The sequence below is a fragment of the Halichoeres trimaculatus genome, unplaced genomic scaffold (assembly GCF_033239565.1).
Source record: "Halichoeres trimaculatus isolate MK-OKI-2021-1 unplaced genomic scaffold, fHalTri1.1 fHalTri1_scaffold_17, whole genome shotgun sequence".
Lineage (NCBI taxonomy): Eukaryota > Metazoa > Chordata > Actinopteri > Labriformes > Labridae > Halichoeres > Halichoeres trimaculatus.
Window position 1 is genome coordinate 22,178,822 of NW_027437195.1, and position 19,307 is coordinate 22,198,128.

The following is a 19,307-nucleotide window of genomic DNA, read 5'->3' on the forward strand; positions in this document are numbered from 1 at the left end:
ACACATGACATCAATACACCTGTAGCTCTGCGGAGTTTGTGTTTCTATCAGGAATGTAGAGAACTTGAGTCTACGGGTGGATTATTGATTCAGAACACGGACAGCGTAACAATTAGTTTTAATTCACTGTTAAAAGCTCGCTAACTTGAGCAAGACAACGCCTTTTTGAAAAAAATACGACATAGGCCATAAAGGAAACCAGAAGCTAGCGACCAAGGATAGATAAGTTTAAGGGGTAAACTTACAACATGAATTCAGCTCCATTGGAAATTCTTCTTTTTCTTCCTCCTCTTTAACGACTCCCGTTATTGCTTTATGAAGTCCTTGGTAAATGCTTTCATAAAACTAGCACTAACAGCTAGCATTACAACATGAACCGAAACGCGAATTAAAGTCGGGAACCAACTGACCAATCGAATTGCAGCGCCAGCCACAACCGTTAATGGTACGTCATGACGTCAATGAAACTGACAACAACAACAAAAAAAGTCTAAGTTTACTATACTTTTTAATTAACTTTTTAGCTTTAGGGAATATTTATGTAAGAAGTCAGTTAAAGAAGTAATTTAGAGTTAAAATTTGTTTTCCAGAAGCTTGGCTTTTACCATGTTAGGAGCCTTTTAAGGTCAACAGGCAAAACATTGTCATTTTGACTTTAATTTTTAAACTCCACAATACTTAATTATTCATTTGCTGAACGAAATCAACATTTCATACTCTACAAAGTTTTTATGTTTGGAATTATAGTTGAATACTTTAAATTCCTAAGGAACCACACCTGAAATACTAATCACACACCCACTTTGGTGATACAAAACTAGGTTTATCGTAATGAAGAAACTTCAAAAAAGAAATTTGCTACATCCTTTAAATTTTGTTAGAAGAATATAATACAGAACCATGCAATCTGCCACTCGCTAGTTACCCCAAAATGTGTGTGAACTTCCTCAAACAAACCTTTAAGTCTTTGGTTATTAATCTGAATCTCACCAAAGTGTGAAATTTAGGAAAACGGGTATGTCTGTGATTTTTTAAAACTTTTCCCCCCATTGGGTCACCCTAAAACACGAAGTCCACACCTTGGAGGACGGTTTTATTTTGATGAGCCTTACCGGAAGCTTGACTTGTATATCCATGCTCACTTGACGGTAATGATGCTGCGGTCTGCTGGTCCCGGACCGGCCAGGAAGGCATCCATCTGGCGTGTATGTGTGTGTGTAGCTATCTCCTTGGGAAGTGCTGTTCATACGGATTGTGTTGCCTTCATTCCTGTCAGGAAGTAAGCAGAGAGCGGCGTGGAGCAGCAGCAGCAGCAGGCCCATAGAGGAGGTATGTATTCTGTATCCTCTGCTTCACTCTGATTACTAATTGTCCGTCTTGTCTGCCGGGAAATATTCTTCTGGAGCCTGGAGACTTTGTTTCTCTCATGCCCCCTGGCTGCACGTCTGGGTGTCTGCTCTGCCTGCTGGTCTCTGCCACTTTCCCAGGATCTGTACACACCCTGAGCTACACGCACACCACTTCACCTGGCTGGAGAGCAGGTGTTTTATTACAGAGACAGTTTGCACCGTTACATTGCCGGCTTCTTTTTCATGTGGAGGTGGATAAGGAGGGGCTGAGAGTAAGGAAGGCGGTTTCTAGGTCGCTGGTGAGGTCTGTACAGCCGATCATGCCGGATGGAGACCGGTTTCTTTGTGTCAAGTCGCACAAGTAAAAGTGTCATTTCACTGCTCACACTTTCGTTGCAAGAAAAAAGAAGATCAGTACAAAGAGTCGTTCTTTTAATGGACATAAATCTGCTGTAGCTTTCATGTGCACTGGTGATGAAATTGATTTTTACAGCAATCAAATACAGAAATTTAAAAATATGTTTGATGAAACGCTTTATGCCGACTTGCAGTGTTGGAATTTTAAATACTCCAGTTTCACACACAGCCTGCCATCGATTGCATGCTTTGCTAAAAGCGAAGAGTCTTAATGCAGGTAGCTCAAGCTCACCTGTTTATTTCTAACCTGCATCAACTTCCATAGTGCTCTCAGTGCCATAGGCCTCCTAACGATAACTTTATTATAGCCAGTAGCTGCCTCCAGTCTCTGTGGAGTAAAGGAAATATTGCACAGGGTTTGTCTGTATTACTTCACGAGTGTTAGCATTAATGCCGGCATATAACAGAGGGAGCCATCCTACACATTACCATCCATCGGATCTGGATGTGTGAGAGTCCACGCCATGCAGTAAAGTTGCCGCACCCTCATACGTACGCTGCTTGCACGCACACGCGCACGGAACCACGCAGGATGGGCACACTCTGAGTACATCACATCATTAATACAGAGGTGTGTTCATCATTTCAGGGGAGTAAAGGAGGAAGGTCTTGGAGATTTCTTCTTCTTCTTTTTTTAAGCAATTTAAGAAATTATTTAAGGCAGTACTTTAGTATTTTGTACCTGAAAAGAAAAGAGTTAAAGCAGATATTGTGTCATATCTGGGTCAAATAGATCAGAGTAACATATTTAGATAAGACCAGGAATGTCTCTCTGGTTACAAGACAGGGACATGGTCTTCAGGAAGTAAATATTTATCTGCAAATGTTTAAATCCTGAGAGTTTAAAAACCTTATTTCACTTCTACATACATATTTTGTGCCAGGATGAGTGTCTTTGAGTACTGAAAAGTTGAGCATCAAAAGTAACTTCTCAGGTTCTGGGGTTGGAATAATTACATGCTGAAGGTGTTAAAGTGAAGGTGTGATATTTGTCTAGAAATGTTGGTTGTGTTTTCATTTGTCATAGATACCAGCTAACTACACAGTATCTCTTACATATTTGGAAAAAAAAAAGATATCAAAGAAATATGATAAGTAAAACATGCTTAAAGCTCCTGTGAGGGACTTTCAATTTGAGTCAACTTTGGTGCACCCTGTGGACAAGGTGGTTTTTGGTGATACACTTATTTTATTTAATAACAAAGTCTTTGCTTTGAACCTCTGCTGTAAAACATACAGCAGGTGTGTAACATAATATGCAATCAATAACCTGGTCTGACGCCTACCTCCTGCCAATGGTTTCAATCTCTAAAAAAAAATACTAGAAATTATGAATATTAACCGACATACATATTGTTATCATTATTATTATTATTATTATTATTATTATTATTATTATTATTATTATTATTATTATTATAAAAAGACATCATTATAAATTTAACTTAGTTTAAAAAATAGCCCAAAAAATCCTCACAGTAGCTTTAAATTCCATAGATTATGTGATGCCCACTATTGTGTACCCACAACCCACATCATGGATATCTTTATATTTAACAGTCACATATGGTTTTGGATTTTAACAATGCATGCTCAGTTGCAGTAGCCTGTTTGTGGTCTGAGTGTATTTTACTAGTTTCTCTCATAACTGAGGAGGACACAGTGAAAGCATGCCACATATCATTTGTTCACCCTTTGTTTTTAAGTTTTTAAGCAAGTAAATGAGTTAAAAACCAAATATAAACAGTTATAAGTAATGTATAAATGTTCAGGGCTGATGTATTCCCTTCTAGTTGTGTTTATACCAAATTTTTGTGGGAAAGTTGTTTTATTGGAGAATAGTTGCGCGTTTTTTTTGATAAAATCTTGGTATGGATATCTACTGCAGATGTGTGTTTTGTTGTTTTTGGCTAAGTTGGACAGTCAAGTGATTTTTTTGTGCTCATTCTCTTTTGTGTGTTTCAGTCTGAATTCAATGTGTATTCCAGGCAGTGTGTGTGATTGGCTGCGTTGTGCCGGCCTGTGCGCTCATGCGTAAAGTTACCTGAAGGAACGCGGTTTCTTTGTTTCTCGGTTTAATCTGGCGGCAAGCATTAGTTTGCGCGCGCATGAGCATTTGTTTGGAATAAGGACCATAGGTTGTGTTTGGCTTCTCGTACGTCCGGTCATAGGTTTGCCAGTCGTGTTGTTTGGATATTAGCTTGTTTGCGTCACCCGGACGGAGAAAGCTTTAGACCTTGGATACAGTTTTTGTTTCTATTTGTGACAGGTGAGTCGGGTTCCAGGTAGGGATTCCCGTGTGCTTTGTTGACCTGGAGGTGTGGAAGTTCCTCTAGAGTTGGTGTAAAGTTGGCTAAAGCTTTGGGTGGTCACTGGACTGACTATCGGCTTTGGTGCATAAGAATCCGCCACCACTAGCCTCACGAAGACTTGGTTAGAGTGTAGGTAACGGGAGAAAGTCTGCACCAGCTCGGGGTTTTCTTCCTAGCGCACACAGTGGTGCAGGTGCAGTTTTGCTCCAGAGTGATAACTAGGGTGTTCAGGCCTGAAAACGTCTTATCTAAGAAGTTTTATAATTTTTCTGTCATTGAGAAGGAGATTATGTCACTCATTTTGGCCTTACAGTACTTCTATGTTCTTGTTGGGCAGGGGGTCAAGTATTGCATGATACAGACCACCTTCCACTGACTTTTTTGCATTCTCGTAGATGTCAAAACTGAAGGCTGATGACGTGTTCATTGTTTCTCCTGGCATATAATCTTGAGATCAGTGTTCCTGTCCACTGTTAGACTGTTAGACACCGGTACCTGCACATGGAGCATGTTATCCTGCTGTTATATTTTACCCTTTCTTTCCCTGCCATGCCCGTCTCCTTAATTTGCCCCCAGTTTGCTGAAGTTGGGCAGGGGTGGATGTATGAGCAGCTTTACAAGGTCTAAGGTCGTGTGTTACTCTACTAGTCAGGAGCAGGACATTTTTTTAATTGAGTAATGGGTGAAATTCCTTTGATAGTAAACTGTTTTTTATACCAGGGCTGGTCAGGTGATTGGTATACCAATGGTCTGCTTGGGACACCGACTTTAAGAGGGGTGATATTTAGAGATAGTCAAAAATCTCATTTTGCCAACACTCTAGTAAGTCACTGGTATGTAGCAAGACATAACAATGGAAGAACATTTAAAAAGCAACAAAATTTTGCACTAAATGTTTTCTTTCTCCTTCATTCTTTTGTTTACATTTTGTTAACACCTGAGAAACCACATCTATTCCCTCCTGTCATAAGTGATATCATTTTCTCTCAGGTGATCAGATCAGGGGTGGATAACCTTAACTTCAGGTGTACACTCGGTTCACATTCAAGAAAGACTGAGATTTGATAACTCAGGCCACATAAGCTGTAATAACCACGCAGAGAAGATTGGTTTGATTGGCACAATGTAGGAGAAGAAACTCACTTCATATTTTTTGTCTCTCAAAAGCTTCACATCGAGAGATCACTATTGTCATTAGGTTTGTGCAGCTATAGTCTCTTCAAAATAATGGCCTCATTGACATTAGTCTGCTTCATTGTAATCTACAGCGGGACCCTGCTTTTCTCTGTTTATGCTACATCAGTGTCCAGTGAGACGTCAGGTCACAGGCAGTGACTGACACAGCCTCCTCACACAGCTTCAGCTGATGTCAGTCACAGCCTGACAGACTGAACACACAGCAGCACCCTCTCTGATTCTTGTCTTTGCTCAACTTACTACTTCAACTCAAAATGAGGTATTGAGAAGTAATCTGAAGTTTCTTAGAAATAGTTGATTAGTAATTGTTTTTGCACTTTTTTTGTTTTTGCTCTCAAATCTTGACAAAAAGAGACAATGAAGTAAAGAAATGTCTTTATCTTTCTTCCCTCCAGAGCTATAGCCATGTCTTCCAGCTCAGCGATGGTGCGGATCCTGATCAAGGGCGGCAAGGTGGTGAACGATGACTGCACCCAGGAGGCGGATGTGTACATCGAGAACGGCATCATCCAGCAGGTGGGCAAAGAGTTGATGATCCCAGGTGGAGCCAAAGTGATTGACGCCTCAGGAAAGCTGGTCCTCCCTGGGGGCATCGACACCAGCGTGCACTTGGAGGAGAGCTTCATGAACGCCACCACTGCAGACGACTTCTACAGCGGCACCAAGGTAACGTCCTGCTGGAAACAGAAAACAAGAAGGGTGTAGACTGGAAGTAGGGCAGCTAACTGGGTCCATCCTGATGTTTGAATAAAACTGTAGCATGTTCTTCAGCTGAAGCAGAAAATAAGAGCCATGCAGATTAAGATCCAGAAACCTAAACAGTAAAGGGTTGTTTTTGTACTAAATTTAACTTGACTGTCTTAGATCTCCCCTTGACGCTGATGTTTTATAATCACGGATGTGTGATTTTTTTCGTCTGGGATGGATGAAAGCTTTGCACTGATGCTAATTTTAACCAAGGTGTCAGTGACTCTGCTTTGGGTTGGTTGTCAATGACTACAAACAGCTTTTCTCACTCTCTACATTGAATATGTAATGTGTCTGGACACTTTGCTGTTCAGTAAAATAATGGAATGCAAAAATAATGCAAACACAAATGTCCCCACAATGAAAATGAATAAGAAGGCTTTACTATGTGTCAAGTTTGTCGAAATGATAATAATGTGATGATACAAGTAACTAAACAAAACTTTCCTTCCCCATTGGTAGATTATTTTTACTCTACACGAGTCATTTCATTTGATTTCTTGAAGTAAGATATTTTTAGGATGGACAAACTTAACACAGTTAAGTTAATGCAAACAAAATGTTATCTTAGTGTTTCTTGACAGACAGATTTGTTAAACCTTAGTTTATCTAATATCTTAATTATTATTTATACTATCAGGGGGATACATAACCCCCGTTAGCCTGATTCAATTGTGGTGATGACATGCACCAGTATCCTCAGTTATGGGATCAGTTCACAAAAATCTATGAATTAACTAAGAACAACCATACTACTTAAAACATCTCCAAATGTGGACACTGACAACACAAACAATAAGCAACCAGCAAGTTTAATAAAGAAACAACACCATTGAAAATAAAAAATGAATAAATTTAAGTTAAAAAAATATATAGAATTTTTCTGATAAAGAATAATCATGAAATGTTTGCTTCATTCTTATTTGCAGCCCCACTTCTCTGTATCTGTTTTTCACAGGTTCATAAACGCAACTTTTTTTTCTTTAAAACATACAATTTCAACATATGTAACATTTAACATTAAAGCAAAAAAAGGAAAATAATGTTAAGCATGCATGTTGAGATATACATTTGCAAATGTTTAAGTGAAAATATTAAATAAACAAACAAATGTCATGATGACATTTTAACTCAAGTAACAAACATAATAAAAACCTGGGAACAGGTAGCTGTAGTTGTGCTGTAGTTGTGCTGTTGCCTTCTGGTGGGTTTATACGGTCTCTAGGGTACCCCAGTTGTAGCTTTCTGTGATTTACAGTTCAATAAAATCCACATTTTTCTCACACTTCAGCCTTTGTCTGAAACGTTTCGTTTTGGCTGCTGTCTCTTTAAGGCTCTGTGCTCCATATAACCCCTTCCCTCTGATTGGCCAGCCTTGTAGAGGCCTGTCAGGGACAGAGCTACAGGCAGACCTTGGTGTTTGAGGCCCATCCCTCTAATATGTCATTATACTAGTCAGGAGATCCTTATGCGATGACCTCCTAATTTGAGCGAGCTTCGGGCCACTTTTAGAAAGTAGCTTTTTGAGTAGTTTACATACAAATTCAGGGATTTCTGCAACATATGAGACTGTAGCTGTTTGAAAATCTGCACAGTTTTAGTTTGAACATTTAGTATTGTTGCTTTACATCCATGTTCAAAATATAGGAAAGTGTTTTACCCTCTCTTGAAAAGGAGTAGATTACTAAAGAGGCCAGTTGAGAGATCCTTATTTCTGTTCTAAGTTTCACATAGAGAGATAAAGAGGGATGGTTCTGGCTTCTAAGTTAATTTAAAAGGTTTTGTGGGAGCAGCAGGAGCTGTGTTTATAAATTCTCAACAACAGTGATGATTTGGCACTTTCCTGCTGGCGAGACTACCAGGCAGAGCAGACCAGAGTCATCATGGCTGCTGATAAGACTGGGATACCCCACTCTACCTCAGGGCACCATGATGACGCATCGCTCTGTCACGCTTAGAGCTGATGGAGGCTTAAAGATGATGAACGCATGGCTTCGGTTGTTTTAAGGGAACAGGAGGAACAGACCTAAGCTGGAAGACGCTGGTGACAGACACTATTCTCCTCTCCTCGCCTCCCTCCCTCCCTCCCTCCTTCCTTTCCTGGGCGGCTCAGAATCCATCCAGAGACAAATGCAGATCAGTATCTGTTGCCATGGCTGCCGCGGGGCTGCTGCAAAGACTGCTGCAAAAAGCCTTTCACTCTCGCCATTGTGCACGGAGACAATGGTTCTCAGACCCACGCCCCCCTCGTTCCCTCCTCCCACCGCCACACTCCTCCACTCTCTAGGGTCAGCTGACAGATGCTCAGTGAAGCATGCACTCATACACAAAACACACTCTGTCCTTGTGTTCCAACATTATTAACAATAAAAAAGCTGCATGTTTAAACATCTTCAGAGGATAAGAAGTGCTGATAGAGGAAATAAAGCCTTATTGCTTTACACTCCTCTTGATTACACTTTGAGGGGGAAGTCATTCCTGTGCTATTACCGCTGAAGGATTTATATGTCCCTTAGCAGTCGTCTGCAAATACCCATAAAGATAAGCATTAATGGCAATTGAACTCTTGATTTTATGCTTAGAGCAGGAGCTGTGTTGATTAGCAGATCAGGTCTTGTCAGTATTTATTGCCTTAATAAAGTGGCTATGTTTGTTTCAGTCAATTATGTCCCTCACGGTTATTTTTTTCTACAAAATCACAGGAAATTTAGACATAAAGCAATGATGTTCTGTCAGATTTTCTTTGCAAGGAGAAGTTCTTATTTGCAAAACTTTGTGAAACCTGAAAAAAGTCCATAAAGAAATTCAGGTATTTGTCTCTCATTTTGAGTAACATGACAGCTATTGTGTGCATTATTTTTAGGCTGCTCTCGCCGGTGGTACAACAATGGTGATCGGGCACGTTCTGCCAGAGAAGAATGAGTCTTTGCTGGAAGCCTACGAGAAGTGTCGCAGCTCAGCAGACTCCAAATCCTGCTGCGACTACGCCCTGCACGTGGGCGTCACTTGGTGGGGACCCAAGGTACTCTAACGCCAAGGCTTCATCGACATGTTATCATTTTTGTTCTTGCATCACAAGCTTTAGTTTTAAATTCAAGCAGACAGTTGTGTTGTGGCTGCCTTGAACTTCCAGAATGCTTTGTGACAGATTCAAGAGAACAGAGGTTTGCTTTTTTCCTTCCTTAGAGGATTTTTAAATGCAAGGACAAGGTTTTAAATGTATAGAAAATAAATATAGCCATGTTGCTTTCTGGTTAATTGAGGCTAGAATGAATCATTGTCCTTCCTTTTTGAGGAAGTTTCTGTCCTCAGATGTTTGAATTAAAAACTTAAAACTTTTCAATTTTTGAAAAAACTGACCAATTAAAAGAGCTCCTGCTGGTTGGTTTGGAACAGACATGTACAAAAATAACTGAAACAAACCACCAAGGGGCGACTCATTCCCAAAATAAAACTACAACATTTACTTTGTTCCCTAAGTCAGACCTAGATTATTTCCAGTCCACTGAAATCCAGTTCTTCAAAATGTGAGCGCCTGTTTACACTCTCCCCCTCCTGCAGGTGCGAGCTGAGATGGAGAAGCTGGTGAGGGACAAAGGAGTGAACTCCTTCCAGATGTACATGGCCTATAAGGACATGTTCATGCTGAGGGACAGCGAGCTCTACCAGGTGCTGCAGCACTGCAAGGACATCGGAGGCATAGCACGAGTCCACGCTGAGAACGGGGAGCTGGTGGCAGAGGTGACGGCTTTTACTTCATGTTTCTGTCTCAGCTGTCACATCATGATCACTTACAGGTGAAAGTAAGAAAAGTGATGAGATATTTTCAAGAAGCAACCATATGGGTGGGATATGTTTGATGTTAACATGTTGGAAGTGGGAAAACGGTGAAGGGTAAGGACGTGAGGGGTTTTGACAAGAGCCAAGATGTGATGGAGAGAGGGCTGAGTCAGAACATCTGCAAAAATACGCTGTTGGGGTGTTGTTGGAGCAACAGATCATGGGCAGCTAAGGCGTATTGATGTGATCTAACAGAACTGGAGCTGGAAAAGTCGATGCTGGTTCTGACAGAAAGGGGTCAGAACACAGTGCGTCACAGTTTGTCTCGTATGAGGCTGAATAGCAATAGGCTTACATTACATCAGACAGACTGCGATAAGAAACACATTTTGTAGGGATTTGTGCACACTTCATTTAAAACATTCTTTTGCAGGGTGCAAAGGAGGCATTGGACCTGGGCATCAGTGGACCAGAGGGGATTGAAATCAGCCGGCCTGAGGAGGTATGAAAATTTGGCTATTTTGACTAATTCTTTAAAAAGATATTCTGGTTTTTATGTTGTCCCTCATGGTCTTGTTGCCTGCTTACAGCTGGAAGCAGAGGCCACCCACAGGGCAATCACCATTGCCAACAGGGTGAGTGAAACATCCTCAAAACTAGTTGAAAAAATGAAAGTACAGATTAGTTTTCCTTTGGTGCAGGAGTGTCCAATTCGGGGCCCATGGGCCAAAGTTGGTCCGTCAGCGATTTTTTTTTCGGCCTGCTGCCCATGTTTGAATTTTTGATATATTTGATTTGATTTGATTTATTTATAAAGGGAAAAATTACAATATTTAACATAAATGTCCCCATTTGATCCATTGTACCAGAGTTCGCTTACAGCTAATTTACATCTGCAGTCCCTTGGAAGGTCACAACTAAATAATTTCATATGTATATATTTATTTTTAATTATCATTATTATTTCCACCCTGTCCGCAGCCTGGATTTCTATTTATTTATTTATTTATTTATTTATTGTTGCACTTCCTCTCCTGACCACAAGCTAACACTGTGTTACATCAAGAGTAGGATGGCACGTCCCATAACCCAAATCTGGAAGTCCATGACCAGAGAGTGAGAAGATGCAGGGTCATAGCAAGAGAAAGATTGAAAACAGTTGGGAGCATTAGGACTTTCTTACAGAAATTGATTCCATAGCAGTATGCTAAATATGTAGGCAGAAAGTCACTATTTTGAAAGAGTATAATCTTTGTAAATGATTAATTAAAGTAAATACAGTCCTCATTTATAGGGAAATAATCTAGAGCAGGTGTCCAGTTTTATTACTATTCCTTATTTTAAAAGGATGGAAAATGCACCATTTTGGTTTCATAGGAGCATGCTGTCTCCCATGTTTTTTTGATTATATTGCACTAAATGTCTTTAAAGACATAGGCCTAGTATTTGCGCCATATGGATGCTCGGTAACTTAATGCTGTGAGATACAGGAAAGAAAAGTGTTTTCATTTTCAAAATTACTCGTCTGAGTATTTATTTTGCACAATTTTGCTACAGGCATATTTAATATCATGCACTGCAACATGAATGTTTAGTTTTGGCTCGCAACCCTCCACCCTGATTTGTTTTTGGCCCTTCACTGAAAATAATTTGTGCACCCCTGCTTCAGTGTTTTTGAGTTCATTCAGTATTTACATGTTTGTCTGTTTTAATCATGCATTTGTATGTATTTACTGGATATTTCTCTAGTCGTTATTCATATGGTTTCTCTGCAGCTCATTGTCAACCTAGATGTGATCGTCTTGTCTTGTGTGTTTTTCCTGTTAGGCCCACTGCCCCATCTATTTGGTCAACGTTTCAAGTATGGCTGCAGGAGATGTTGTGGCCACTGCCAAGATGCAAGGTAAAGCTTGTTTTTCTGTTATAAATGGCATGTTAGAATGTGGAAATAATCAAATGAAAACCATTTAACTGGCAAGGCAAGTTTACACAATTCAAACAAAAAGCTGTTGAAAGTGATTTAATCAGTTGAAAAACAAATAGTGACATCAGTATTAGTAGAGGAAATATGTAAGGTAGAAAAAAAAGATAATTAAATAGTAACAAAACTTAATTAAATCTCTTTTTTAAGAAAAAAAGTAATTGGCTGAAAGAGATTATTTAACTCAAGTTTAAAAATGATCCATTAGAGGGCAGAGTAAGCATTGAAGAAGACAATGTTTTGGATTGGACTGAATATGATTAAGTCGTTTAGGATCTAATAGCTTGTTTTTCTTTTCATTTATATTCTTAACCAATAAATTGACAAACTGGGGTTAAAAAAAGACAGGATAGGGAAGAAGCAAAGTAGTTTACTGTTGTATACAGTTGAAACAGACCTCAGCCAATAAGATTCAGTAATTCAATTCAGCCTTTTTCCTTCACCTCATCTAATCTCCAAGGTAAATACTGAACATTATACTTAATAAAACAAATTAACTGCAGGACATTCTGTTGTACTGTGTTTTTATATAAAATTTATTATTGATTAATCAATTTTTCTCTTTTAAAAGCACGGAACAAAAAAATTGAGCCATTTTTCAGGGGTCATGAACGGATTAATGGCATTTCAATTCATTTCAATGGGGAAAACTGATTTGACATACAAGGAATTTGAGTTACAAGCTCCGTCAGGAAAGGAATTCATCTCGTAAGTCAAGGCAGCACGCTAATTAGCAACCCTCACAAACAGATGTACATTCGTAACCTTCCTATTTGGAAAACATCTGAACAACAATAAAAAGCCAAAACACAGAAAAAGGCTATTTTCAAAAATGTGGACTTTAAGTTTGGCTTGTTTGTAATAAGTCAAAAAGTCTGCACATGAGCTTTAACTACTAGGCTTTAACTTCTGTGTTCCCGGGACAAGTGTAAACCAAATGCTGGTATTAAACCCCTCCCCACCCAAACACCACCACCAAATGGTGGAGCCATGCTTAATCTTTTAATCTTTTGTTTACTCAATCCCTTTACAGACAACACTCTTTTTTCACTATTATTTAATCCAGTGTGTGTATGTGTCTGTGTCTGTCCTGTCTGTAAAAAGGTAAGGTGGTTCATGGTGAAACAACCACAGCCCACTCTGTGCTGAATGGCATGCAGTACTACCACCAGGACTGGGCCCACGCTGCTGCTCATGTCACTGTGCCTCCTCTCCGCCTGGATCCCAACACTCCCAATTTCCTCATGAGCCTGCTGGGAAAGTGAGGAACACACCACGAGTGGCGTTAAATATCACAAATGTTTTGCCTTTTTTTTTTTTTTTTTTTTTAACACTGGTGGTTTTCTTGTTGCTCTGTTTGTCTGCAGTGACACGTTGAACGCCGTGGCCTCCGACCACCGTCCATTCACCATCAAACAGAGAGCAATGGGAAAGGATGACTTCACAAAGATCCCCCATGGGCTTCCCGGCATTCAGGATCGCATGAGCGTCATCTGGGAGAGAGGAGTGGTACGTCTAGCTCTTTGTTCTTGTCTGACTTCCAGAGAAATCCCATTAATAGGTGAAAGTGTTCAACCTGTACATCTCCAGAAACACTTTAATATGCAGCATGGTATCACCCACACAGAGATAAACAATTGTTTGCATAATGAATGAATGTATCTGCTGCTGCACTCAGAATGTAAGTTAACCTTTTTCTGCATTGTTGTTGGGGTTCAGATTGGAGGCAAGATGGATGAGAATCGCTTCGTAGCAGTCACAAGCTCAAACGCAGCCAAGATCTACAACCTCTACCCGAGGAAAGGCAGGATCATTCCTGGAGCAGATGCTGATGTGGTGGTCTGGGACCCTGAGGGATCCAAGTATGTAACACAATCCCTCCATTCATCGACCGCCGAGTCTGGCTGCAGCTTTTATCTCCAGTCTCTGAAGCTGATTAGCTTTTCATCTGATATAACTGGGTCATTCACTCCTTTTCTTTGTCTGCAGAACCATCTCTGTGGATAACCAGGTACAGGGAGGAGATGTCAACCTGTACGAAGGTCTCCGCTGTCATGGGGTACCCCTGGTTACAATTAGCCGTGGGCGTCTGGTCTATGAAAACGGCATGTTTACATGTGCTGAAGGCTCTGGGAAGTTCTGCCACCTGAGGACCTTCCCTGATTACCTTTACAAGAAGATGGTTCAGAGAGAAAAGGTAGCTGATATCTACATGTTTGTCTTCTCTGTTTATAGACCTGATTGTATTTATATACACTGTATGCTATATGTCTTTGTGCGTTCTCCTCTCAGAGCCAGGCTGTGAAAGCTGTTGAGCGGGAGCCTTACGCAGGGGAAGTCGTAGCACTGGCCAACTCAGGAAAGAGAGACTTAGGGGCTCCAGATCTGGATACCCCAACCCGCCCCTGCACCAGGCACGGAGGCCTGAGGGACCTCCAAGAGTCCAGCTTCAGCCTGTCTGGTAAAAAATAACTCATCTGTTTGAAAATGAAGGGTTGAAAGTGTGTTTTCCTTTTCTTATTTTGAAATCTGATAACAGTTCTTGTGTTTCTGGTGAAACTCAGATGCTGCATTACGTCACTACTTTCACACCCTTTGAAAGATACACTAATTGGCCGTGAGGGGGCGCCATATTTACAGTTATTCAGGGCTTTGCAGCCTTGGTTTGACACATTTAGGAGGATTAAATAGGTTTACAGCGTTTAAAAGCGTATTATGAACTGGATTAAAAAATCAAAGCACAACCTGTCATAAAGTCCACGTTTACACATGTTCAAGCTTCCCTTGCACACATTTTAGAGGAGTTTTTGGTTTTAGTTTTATCAGGGAGGAGCATGTAAAGTCCCTTCAGTACAATTACACCTAATAAACATGTGACACACACCCACACACTACATGCACAATTATACCAAAATTTATTTTCCCATCAATTAAACTGTCTTTTTATTTTACAACGTACAATATCTACTCACAACAATTTTTAGTCCTCACATTACTTAAGAGTCTGGTCATTTAAGCCATGTAATAAACATACTCAGAGCAGCTTAAGTCTCACTGATCTTATATATTTGACCCATTTTGACCATCATTTCTTACATTTCTCAGAGTTTTATGTATAAGTTTGATAAAAGGAGCTGACAGAAGGTGTGAGCAAACGAGTCAAACGAAGAGCCCCTTCCTTAAATTGGCCCCTCCCTACTTTCACTCTGTGATGGCTTGGAAACTCAGCTGATTGATGCTCACTCTATCCAGGTGGGGGGATCAGATTCAGATGCGAGCTTTGACTCCTACCAGTCAAGCTGTGGCAGGAATTTCGTGTAACTTTGTTATTTTACAGTTTTGCTGTGTATAATCTGCTTAATTTTTAATTTAATTACCCACTTCAACACTTCTTAACAGAAAAAATTGCAGTTTTGAAGAATGAATAGATTTATTCAATCCTGAGTAGGGGTGGATATCGATAACCAGTTCCTGTTCAAAAGAATCGATTAGAAATGGTTCGATCCATTGACATCATTAGCCTTTATGCTTAATGATTCTCTTGTAGACTCTACATTTACGCCAAAGCAAGTGGACCTCATTGTATGTCAGCGTCACATCTTGTGAAGTGCCACACAACAATCACACTTAACAGTCAGCAGCAGAATTTCTAAGACAATGGCGGAAGGATTGGAAGCTTCGCTTCATTTTACCAGAAAAGACGCCAACAACACAAAGTGCAATTTGTGATGACGAATGGTGTTGACTACCAAGAGTGTTGTGTCGGAATCAGCTTTGGTATCAATAAAGTCTTATCAATACCTATCCCCAATTCTCAGTATATTTGAAGCTTAGATATGGATTTTTAGATCTAGAGTAGATTTTTACACCTGTATGGTTGTATACTTTTTTATAGTTTTTATGTCTCACTGCTGAACTCACCCTGTGCCGTTCCAGGCGCCCAGATCGATGACAACATTCCAAAGAGATCCTCAGCCAGGATCCTCGCTCCCCCTGGAGGAAGATCCAGTGGGATCTGGTAACCAAACGGCCCCCTACACGAAGCAGAAGAATGATTCCTGAGGGAAACACACAGCTGACTTGATTTTCTTTCTGGAAGCTTAGAATGTGTGTGAGGTAATGAAGTCATGTTTTTATTTATTCTCAACTCAGCACAGTTACCATTGAGACTGTAATCTATCAACCTGTATCCACATTGCCATATTATTTGACTATGGATCAATATTGGACTGTTATAGCAACAAAACGTCAGTCAAATGTTAATCAAATATAAGCAGCAAGTTGACTTGAGTCGTCAGTGGATTATGTTAGGTGAAATATCTTAAGGATAGTTTTAGGATCATGAAGATGAGTCATGGTTTTTACGATGCGATTGTGTTACCTCACTGTAAAATACAATTTTGCACTTGTATCATGTACTATTTAGATGCCTTTTTACATGATTTAATGTCACAAATATTCACTGTCTTTTTACAGCAGGCCATGGGGAATGAGATGTAATAAATTATTACAAGGGCGTCAGCATGACATGACAGATTTTTCTTACTTGCTTTGGCTCAGTTTTCAAAACAGTGTGAAATTATTGAGGACGCTATTTTTCTCAGAACACCTGAAGGAACATTTGTAATTTTCTGTTAGGTCATGTAGCAAACTGAAGGACAGTTCTCAACACTTGAATAGCCATTAGTTTCACATAAATGTTTCGTGATCATGGCACGTGTTTTGTTTTTTAGCTGGTTATATGGTGAGTCTATGCTACAGCACAGCCACCCATCACTAGCTGGGGGTGCAGCTCTGGTTAACAGCTACCGCCATAATGTTGAAATGCTCTACCTCCCGGATGCAAACAAGCACATGTAACAGATGTCAACTTGTAACGCAGCAAAGTAATGACAGTATTGTGATACATAAAACGGAGATATGAAGGCTGAATCTATTTGGACTGGCACTTGGCAAAGTGTACTAACACACAGGAGAGGCTGAAGGTGCCAACACTGCAAGCCAAACCCTGCAATTTGTCATCATTCACCTCAAGACTCTGGGATCCCATATTGAGCCATGTTGAACAAATTTTGCACAGTTTTCACATTTTCAGGATGTTTTTTTATTTCAAGATGGGCTGACCAGCGACCCTTTACTGCATACGCTAAAAAAGCCAGAACAAAAACTAACAAAGGTTAAAAATAGCCTTACTATATTACTTTACTTAATTTAGCTCATAGATGGAAAATTAGGCTACTTGTGAACACATATTGATGCGTTTCCTAAATCAGTCAGCCGACACAGTGAAACTGGAAAATCGAATCAAACATTTCCTGTTTGCTATCTTTGCACTGGAGCAAATTTGAATATATGTTCAAATAACACAGAGATTTGGTGCTGCGGAAAATTTGAGCAATAGTTTGTCCTCTGATATTTAAAATTGCCAAAAACTCAAACTAAGTTCATGATCTTTTTTACCACACATTACTGTATTGCAGTATCAGCTTTATTGACAGTCTCACTCACACTAATTTGAAAACACAGTTAAAGAAGTGTCCTATTTTGGTGCAAATCAGTCAACCACTGACAAAAAAAACCTAATAAAAATCATATATTAAAGACTTTGCAGCAATTTTGCAGATTACCTGTAATGTTTTACTGCAACTACATTATGAGGAATTTAACTGATATGCTAACTTCTAAAATGTCAAATGAGAAATGTGCCAAAGCAATTGAGAAAAAAATGTTTTATGTCAATAAATAAAGTAAAAAAAAATAGATTGCAATTGACCAATTAAGATATCTGAATGCAAGCTAAGCTTTTTTATCTGTTTGTTTTTCTATTATTGTTTGTGTTTATACTCTGTTAATGCTACTGTGTTAGATTTAGTTCCTGGTAAGAATGAAGTCTTTGTTGGCCAGTTCTTAATCGTCAGATTAGCATTTCTCATGTTTACAGCCTTATCGCCGAATAGACTTCTGTTCCACCCCCACCAAATGTGAATGAACCTCTGCTGTGTGTATACTGTGCATGGTAGCATAGTTGGATCTCTTATTAGCACTGATGTTGCTCATGTAGCGCAGCATTCTTTTGTGATCATATCAGTTTTCCACAGACAGCAAAAAGTGTCACCCAAACTGCCTTTTTTTCCCTCACTCGAGAACACAAGATACCCACAAACGCACCGTCTCATACTGCCGGTACAGATCACAACATGTTGATCGCTGATGTTACTGGAAGTGAGGGCATTTTTTCTACTTTTATGTAAAACTTAAAGTGTCCCTCCAATGTAACACATCACTGTGAAGCTTACAGCAAAGGTGGGTGATCCTCTTTAGTATTTGCAGCAAAGCACTGTTGTATTTAAATATTTTTAGTTACAGATTTTGTCTTGTGAATACTTGTTTCAGTGATTTCCATTTGTTTTTAGTCAACTACATGACAAGCAGGAGTGCACACGAGATTTTGACCATGTTTGGACTGTTCAGAATATTATCCTGCTACATCAAAAACTCCTACATTATCCTCTGTTTTGTTTCCTTTAGATAGATTTTACCTTTTCTGTTTGGAAACTTGGGTGAAGTTTGTTGTGTCCCTTCTCCCTCCCAATACACTGGTGCTGAACACACTTATTCCTTTTATCTCTGATTTGTCTCGCAGCTTTTTATCACATGATTTGAGTGCAAATAAACCACAATGAAACCTTCAACTGAATCCTGTGTCTTATTTCTAACTCTGTGGTAAGGCGCTCCAGCTTACACCACTTTTTTAATCAATCCAAGGCTACTTTAGACCTATAATCTGCTTTATTTTTTCAGAGGAGAACTTACAGATGTAGTTTACTTTAAGACCTGTGGTTTCAAGCTTTTTGCCCTGTGACCTGCTACAAAAATACACTTGTCAGATGACTTTGTAAAAGAGCAAGTGATTTTCCATGTTCATCATAAGATGAAGATGTTTTAGGTTAGTATCGGTTAGTTCAAAAACATAAAATAAGCCTACAGCTTATGTATGCCTTATTTATGCCTTTATTTAACAACTCCAGGTCCAAAAAGTTGAGACACAAGTAACAGATTTGGATGGCTTCCAAATAACCTCTGTTGGACCAAAAAAAAAAGCAAGGACAACATATTAAATGTTGATACTGAAATTGCAGTGTTCATTGTTTGTTTACAATGTTTTCCCATTTCGTATGTGATGCCAGCAACAAGTTTTTAAAGTTAGGCCAAGGGCAGGTAAGCTTTCTACAACTTCTTTGACTACTTCAAATAAATACTAAGACAATGGAAATTCAAGGCAACTTTATTTAAAACACATTTCATACAAAAGGCAGCTCAATGTGTGACACATAACACATCAGGTGATTCAACATATAAAGTATTAAAACTGAGATTTACAATAAAAATATATCGAGATAAATACAGTGGAAAATAAGTGCATAAATACATAAACAAAGTAAAGAAAACGGTAAAAACTCAAACGCAAAAAAGAAAAATGAGTGCAGATTATGATTAGCTTTCCAACACTAGCAGAACAAACGT

The 19,307-nt window shown here is 39.5% G+C and overlaps 1 protein-coding gene across 2 annotated transcripts; it reads left to right on the top strand.

Moving 5' to 3' along the window:
- The first annotated feature begins 1,158 nt into the window (after positions 1 to 1,158).
- Positions 1,159 to 18,466, top strand: dpysl5a (dihydropyrimidinase like 5a). 2 transcript variants are annotated; one of them, XM_074692004.1, is made up of 13 exons: positions 1,159 to 1,329; positions 5,671 to 5,941; positions 8,886 to 9,044; positions 9,584 to 9,763; positions 10,236 to 10,304; positions 10,393 to 10,437; positions 11,630 to 11,705; positions 12,888 to 13,044; positions 13,151 to 13,292; positions 13,503 to 13,645; positions 13,773 to 13,980; positions 14,076 to 14,244; positions 15,720 to 18,466. In XM_074692004.1, exons 2-13 carry the CDS (start codon positions 5,681 to 5,683, stop codon positions 15,803 to 15,805), a joined length of 1,695 nt encoding a protein of 564 aa, XP_074548105.1. In that variant the 5' UTR covers positions 1,159 to 1,329; positions 5,671 to 5,680; the 3' UTR covers positions 15,806 to 18,466. The 2 variants fall into 2 exon arrangements, with proteins under 2 accessions (XP_074548105.1, XP_074548104.1); XM_074692003.1 differs by lacking the exon at positions 1,159 to 1,329 and adding an exon at positions 5,381 to 5,534.
- Positions 18,467 to 19,307: the final 841 nt, after the last annotated feature.

Bases quoted from the DNA above. Each gene is read 5' to 3' on its own strand.
- dpysl5a (XM_074692003.1), top strand. The intron at 5,942-8,885 runs GTAACGTCCTGC...CATTATTTTTAG, and splicing joins ACTTCTACAGCGGCACCAAG to GCTGCTCTCGCCGGTGGTAC. The intron at 13,646-13,772 runs GTATGTAACACA...CTTTGTCTGCAG, and splicing joins TGGGACCCTGAGGGATCCAA to AACCATCTCTGTGGATAACC.